The sequence below is a fragment of the Microtus ochrogaster genome, chromosome 18 (assembly GCF_000317375.1).
Source record: "Microtus ochrogaster isolate Prairie Vole_2 chromosome 18, MicOch1.0, whole genome shotgun sequence".
Classification (NCBI taxonomy): Eukaryota; Metazoa; Chordata; class Mammalia; order Rodentia; family Cricetidae; genus Microtus; species Microtus ochrogaster.
In genome coordinates this window covers 44,146,246-44,152,966 of record NC_022020.1, presented here as the reverse complement: position 1 = coordinate 44,152,966, position 6,721 = coordinate 44,146,246, and the positions used below count along the sequence as shown (strand labels likewise).

Sequence of the window (6,721 nt, the reverse complement as noted above, 5' to 3'; positions counted from 1 at the left end):
GCCATGGACACAATTATTTTTAAATCAATTCCTAGCATCAATTTTTAGAGTTCCTACCCTTTTGAGAGAGAGTTTCCCTATTGAGCTCAGTCTGGCCTGGTACCATCTAAACAGCCATGGCTGGCCTTTACCGAAAAGGTGCTCCTGCCTCAGCCTCCCAGGACTGTAGGCATGTACCACTATGCCCTTAGTGTCTGCCTTCTTCTAAATGTCTGCCCTTCTAGGATACTGCTTTCCAGACTATGAAGTCTAGTTATTAAAAGTCCCCAACATAACTTTAGATGATCTCCGGACCCAATCCTTGACCATACTTTATGTTTCTTTATCAACCCAGTATTTCACTCATAACTAAGGTACTTCAACCATTTACACACACACACACACACACACACACACACACACACCTTCTGCCTGAAAAATGTGTCTTACAAAGAATACAACTAGAATTCTCATCACTCAAATCCATTCCAACTTCAATTTTTTCCAAGTCAGGGAGCACAGCCCCACTCACTATTCAATTACTCAAGTCCAAAACCTGAGAGTCAGCCTCTCTCACATCTAATCTGTTTTGCATAAATCCTTATAATCTCTAAGTCACACCAACAGTTTAAGGTTTTCTTTCCAGTCACACCTTAGAACACATTCTCTGGCCAGCAAAGATTTTCAAATAAAATAGATCATGTACTCTGTCCCAGAGCACCCCTCAACAGCTTCCAACTACGTCTACAGTAAGATATACCGGCCTTTTGTGTCTGTCGCATGGACACAGCACGCTTCTTCTCACTACCTTCATAACTACAGTCTTTGTTCCAGAACGACATTCCACCCATCAACTTATCCTTCAGGCCTGGGCTCCAATGCCACACTTATTTCTTCCCAAGGCCCAGTCAAAACTGGATCCCATGATAACCCTGATTGGTGATGTTTCCTTTCACCGCACCGCTATGTTAACAACTATCATTGGTTTTATGTCTGTGCAGGCAGAGACAGACTCGCTACTCACTTATCCACCATCCCACATTTCCAGAGCACTGTGGACAACACAGTCACCCCTTACCTGACTAACAGTTCCTAACTGGAAAGCCACTAGCCTTCTTCCTAGAGTGGCTCATAACAGCAAGGATATTTGTTTATTCCCTGCAGCTGGCTAGTAGGGAAAATGTTGACTGAGGTTTCTGTCCCACCCGGTCCCAGAAATGGCTCCCAAGTGGACAACTGTATCCACATAAAGCCTGAGAGAGCTTTGGAAGTAATTCTAGACAGAAAAGAATAGAGTTAAGCATGGCTTATTGATAGCAGCACTTTCTTGGGTGGGCTCTCTTTGCTAGAGACAAGCGCATCTCATTTAAGAGAGGCTTTCTGACTCAGCTTTAGCAACAAAACCTTGCAGCTCTTTTAAGAGCCCCTGCCACCATACACTTAAATGGTGTTTATGAATAGCTGACAACATGCTTCTTGGTGGTGGCAAGGACCATGAAATGCCATAGAGTTGTGGCAATAAACATGGCTCCGGCCAGTACCTCCACCATGAGGCTAGACTCTAAGAAAGGTAAGAAATAGGGTGGATCCAGCCATTAAAGCCAAGGCTTTAATCCTAGCCATATCACTTATCAAATTAAAGACTCATGTGGGTCAGAAAAAGAGAGATGTACAGTAAAGATAGATTTAGATGAAGAAAACCTCTAAATGGTTTACAGTGTGTTTAAAAATATATGTAGGCTTAGGAGAGAAAAGAAAAAGGATAGAGTCCTTAATATAAAAAAAGAGAGTAGTTGGGTGTGGTAGCACACACCTTTAATCCCAATACTTGGGAGGAAGAGGCAGGCAGATCTCTGTGAGTTCAAGGACAGCCTGGTCTACAGAGTGAGTGTCAGGACAGCCAAAGATACACAGAGAAACCTAGTCTCAAAAAAAAATAATTAAAAACAAAAATAAAAGAAATAAGAGTTTAAAATAAAGCCACATAAAGACGGAAAATACACATAGTATGTTATTGTGTTGTCTTTGAATTGTTTAAATACTAAGGAAGGAGCAACAGCTAAAAGACACTTGATTTTAAATGCTGTTGGATTAATCCAACATATGTATTTTGAAAATGCCCTGACTTAAAAATTTAAGTCAAAAGGTATGTTACTTTGGAGAAGAGGTTTTACTTTTGTTTCCACTGGAAATGAGAGGCTGTGGATTCATTCTGGATTAAGAAAAATAAGGTTTGATCAAGAAAGACGCCCCCCCCCCAACCAGAATCTCTGATAGGAGCAAATGGCCCAGATGTCCGAGTTCTACATTCAGAACAGCCTCAAGACTGCTAGCTGAGATGATCAAGCCTCAAGGAATATTCCAGCCAGGACTTGACCTTAATTCTAAATTTTCTTTAGTTCCACATAAGATTATCAGCACCCTCAGTTAGCAGGAAGTAGCCTGGAAAACTATGCCCACATTCCCAAAAAAATGGATTATGGATGTTTTTCTTTGTTTAGAGTGTTGGTTACAAGTTGTATGGATAAGGGTCAGGAAGAAAGCTAAACAAGTGAGATTCAATTCATAGTTCTTGTTTTGAAAAGGGAGGGAGTATTGTGGAACAATGGTTTTTCCCTGTAAAGACTTGTTTCTTGTACTTGTTCAATAAAATGCTGAATGGCCAGTAGCCAGGCAGGAAGTAGAGGCAGGGCAACGAGAACAGGAGAATTCTGGGAAGAGGAAAGGTCAATCTGCAGCCATCACCCAGACACAGAGGAAGCAAGATGAGAATGCCTTGCTGAAAAAGGTACCAAGCCATGTGGCTAACATAAACAAGAATAATGGGCTAACTTAAGATGTAAGAAAGTGTTAATAAGAAGCCTGAGCTAACAGGCCAACCAGTTTATAATGAATAAAGACCTCTGTGTGTTTCTTTGGGACTGCAGGACTGGGCGGCACAAAAACCTATGTCAACAGGAAAATACTTTAAAAGATCAATGACAAAGACAACTCTAGTCTTTTTTCCTAGTAAGTTTGTAGAGCATTTATCTTTCACGTCCTCTGATCTCCCATTGCTCTTGGCATCTGTAACTTAATCTGCTTTAGACACTTCATGGATGGTATAGCACTCAGTTACCAGAGTATAGTACATGAAAATCCAATACTAGAACATCAAAGAAACTATAGATAGCATTACTAATAAGGATAAAAGCGCTCAAGTTGCTGCCAATCTATATGGATGAGGACCATATATGGACTCTATATGGACTCTGGGGAGTCAATTATAGATCATCGTCATGTGTCATACCTTTGCCCACGCCTCCTACAACTCTGAGCAGTGCTTCTGTACTATTTAACATGGCAGGTATCTAACCCATTTGACATTAGTTAACACCATCAACTTCTGGTTGCTATACAGAATTTGAGTAAAGGCTGAGGGTCCACCTGATTAGAAAAACATCTGTCTAGCATGTGCTATGGAAGCAAAGAAAAACAACTGAAGAATTCACTATGCTATTCTGCACAATTGAGACTCTGAATTGCGCATGTTATAAACTATATTCATCTAGTAATAGAATTAAGAGACTCTAAAACTGAAATCTTAAAAGCTTAGCCTTATACTCTGAGGAGTCAATGTAAGAGCAAAATAAGAATCACTGGGCAGTGATATTCCACGAATTTAGCATGACCATGGTCCATTATTTCTGTTGCATTTTTTTCTTTAATTTTTACAATAATCTCGAAAACTGAGGAAGCTGAGGTTGAGGGATTAGGTGACTTTTTCAACTACCACATAGCTGATAATGTGTCTATCTTTCAGATGCTCTAAACTGAACAAAAATAATAAAACCCACACTACAAGCCACACACAAAATAAACTCAACCATAGGGGGCTTAAAGTGCAAAATGCATGACACTTTTCAGCTTACATTCTACAACTTACAGATACAGTGCTATACTGCTGAACTTGACTTTACCGAAATAAACCTGAAATGTATTTGTAAAAAAATTATGAATACTAAAAATGCTGCAGTAAAATATCGTTTACCAACTCCATTTCTGACTGAGCCTATAAACAGAAAAGAATGGATGTGAAAAAAATCTAAGTGTGAGTGTTTCAGAAAGTGCTTAGCTTCTGATAGGACAAAATACAACAATAGAACAGAGGTAGTATTATCTAAGGCTAAATGATGTCAATCTTTTAAACAATCCACAAGCTTGTAAGGGCTGGGACCTATCACTTACTTCAAACCATGATTGTTACTTTATCAAACACTGGGACAAGTGCAGTCTTGTAAGACATGAATGTATGAGATCAAACCATCACAGTCAAAACAAATCACATAAACTTCTTCACGCTGATCATCTCGCCCTGTGTGGTACCAACTCTGAAGTCACAAAAATTCCACTATAGACTTGCTGAGGCAGATGTCAAGTAATTCAACTCATAAAAAAAGTTAAATATTAATCAGGTCTCAAAAGCATCAATGTTATCTTCAAATAATTATCTGAACCCCGAGGAAATAAAAGACTTACGAGGCCATTAAAAAAAAAAAAACAGAAGGAAAAGTCAATAAGAGTGTATGGGAATGGTTTTTTGTTTACAAAGTAAAAGGGCTTCACAAAAATAAAGACTCCAGACTTTTTCTCTAGACATCCTCGAGGGGGAAAAAATAAAATAAAATCCTTGTTTCCTTTTTTCTCTAAAAACTCACCCATGTCACTTTTTAAAAACATCTCTTTTTTAAATATTTTATGTGTATGAATGTTTTACCTGCATGCATGGATATATACCACATGCATGGTTGGTGCCTATTAAGGTCAGAAGGCATGGAATCTCCCTGGAAGTGGAGTTACAGATGGTTGTGTGTTGTACGTTTCCTTGTGGGTGCTGAAAACTGAACCCTCTTGGTTCCCTGCAAGAGCAACAAGTGCTCTTAACTTCTAAGCCATCTCTCTACCACTGCCCTGCACCGAAGCAGCTTTCTTTCCAAAAAGTTTACATTACAAACAAACAAACAAGACCGTGCTATTATCAAATACAACTTTTCCCAAGATTTGAGATGTGTCTGCGGGCGTGGTGGCAAACGCCTTTAAACCCTAAGGCTAGGAAGCAGGGAAGCAGGGAAGCAGAAGCAGGTGGATCTGTGAGTTCAAGGCCAGCCTGGTCTACTTTGCAAACTCTAGGTCAGCTAGAGATACACAGAGAGATCCTACCTAAAAATAATAAACAAACAAAAAATAAAAAGGAAAGAAAGAAATAAAAAAGATTTCTATGGTCCTCTACATATTCAAGGTTGCAAAAAAAATGGGCTTTAATAATTAATAGACTATAAACACATGCTATTAAGATTTTCCTTCAAACGTCAACCTTTCTTTCCACTCAGGATCCGTAATGGATATACATAAGCCATACACTACAATCTAAAAAGGACCCAGATGGTAGTATGTTCTCTCCACCCTGTCCCAAGAGAGAGCCTCTTCTACACCTCCTCCACACTCCCTTCTCTGGGCTCTAAACACATGCATAACTCAAAAGGTGACACACTGTCAAGACGGGGTGAAAAAAGACAGGGGCACACAAGATACATAACTGGATGGGAAAGGCTGATAAGTGCTGCCTCCTCTGTATCGCATGACCAACCTAACCCGCTGCAAACTTTTGAAGGATTAAGTTACATTCCGCTGCAATTCCACACTTGACAGCTGAATCCAGAGATGCCAGCAAGTCGTTCCTCGGGTCCTGTGCTGCCACCTCACCAGGGAGAGTCGGCGGCTGCATCCAGCGGCCAGCACGCACCAGGGCATGAGAAGGGAGGAGGATCTGGGCGAGCTCACCTTTTCCAGCTCATCGTGGAGCTCTGCCAGGCTGGGCCGGAGGAGCTTCTCGCCCAACTGCGCGGCCGTGTGCCGGTAGTGGTCGATCCTGGGCACCGCATCCATGGTGTTGTGGCCGAAGGTGCGCAGGTAGTAGGTGTTGGTGTGGGTGTCATAGTAGTACTGCTGATGGTGTCCACTGCCGCCGCCCGAGTGCAAGCTGCTGCCCTCGCTCAGCACTGTGTCCCCGCCGTTCTGGAAGCTTACGTTGGGCCCGTCGCCTCCGACCCCCGCCGCATCCGACAGGCTGTCGTCCGCCGACGATGAGGCAGCCGGGTCCACGAAGTTCACGCGGAAGCGGCCCTTGGCTTCCTCGCTGCCCTTAGCAGCGCCGCTCTCACCGCTGCCTTTCCCGGCCGCCGGGGTCTCCTTGCCCGTCGCCCCGGCCGCCGCCGCAGCCGCCGCGGCCCGCCCGGCGTTCTCGGAAACCGGGTCCACCTGGAAGCGGCTCTGGCTGGGGGTGGGCCCCAGAGGTCTGCCCAGCCCATCGCCCGCCGCCGCCGCTCCCTCTCCGCGCACCCCGCCGGCCTGGCTCCCGGCCGTAGCATCCTCTCGACCGGAGGAAGGCACGGCAGTCCCGGGCAGGTCCACCCCGGCGACAGCCAGCGGCGCGTCCCCATCCCGGACGGGCCGCGGTGCGCCAGACGAGGGCGCCGCGGGCCGGGGCTCCATCTCCGCCCGACGCTCGGGGAAGCTGAGGAGCGGAGCGGGGCGGGTGAACGCTTGCCTAGGGCTCGGCTCTGGCTCGTGAGCCGGCGGTCCCGCTAGAGAGCTGGAGGAGAGAGAGAGCGCCACAGAGAGTCGCAGCGCCTCAGGAGCCCGCGCGCCACACGCTCGCCGCCAGCCGCCGAGTGCCCGCGAGCGCGACCGGCCCGCGGTTTAA

General features: G+C 44.6%; 1 protein-coding gene across 2 annotated transcripts in view; it reads right to left on the bottom strand.

The window, feature by feature from the left end:
• The window catches only part of Slc12a2 (solute carrier family 12 member 2), a 69,675-nt gene extending 62,977 nt beyond the window's left edge, over positions 1 to 6,698 (bottom strand). The window contains exon 1 of one of the 2 annotated variants that reach the window (XM_005356129.3): positions 5,800 to 6,698. In XM_005356129.3, the coding sequence (XP_005356186.1) occupies positions 5,800 to 6,510 (711 nt within the window). In that variant the 5' untranslated portion in view covers positions 6,511 to 6,698. The remainder of the gene's footprint in view (positions 1 to 5,799) is intronic. The other variant, XM_005356128.3, reaches the window with a different exon arrangement.
• Positions 6,699 to 6,721: the final 23 nt, after the last annotated feature.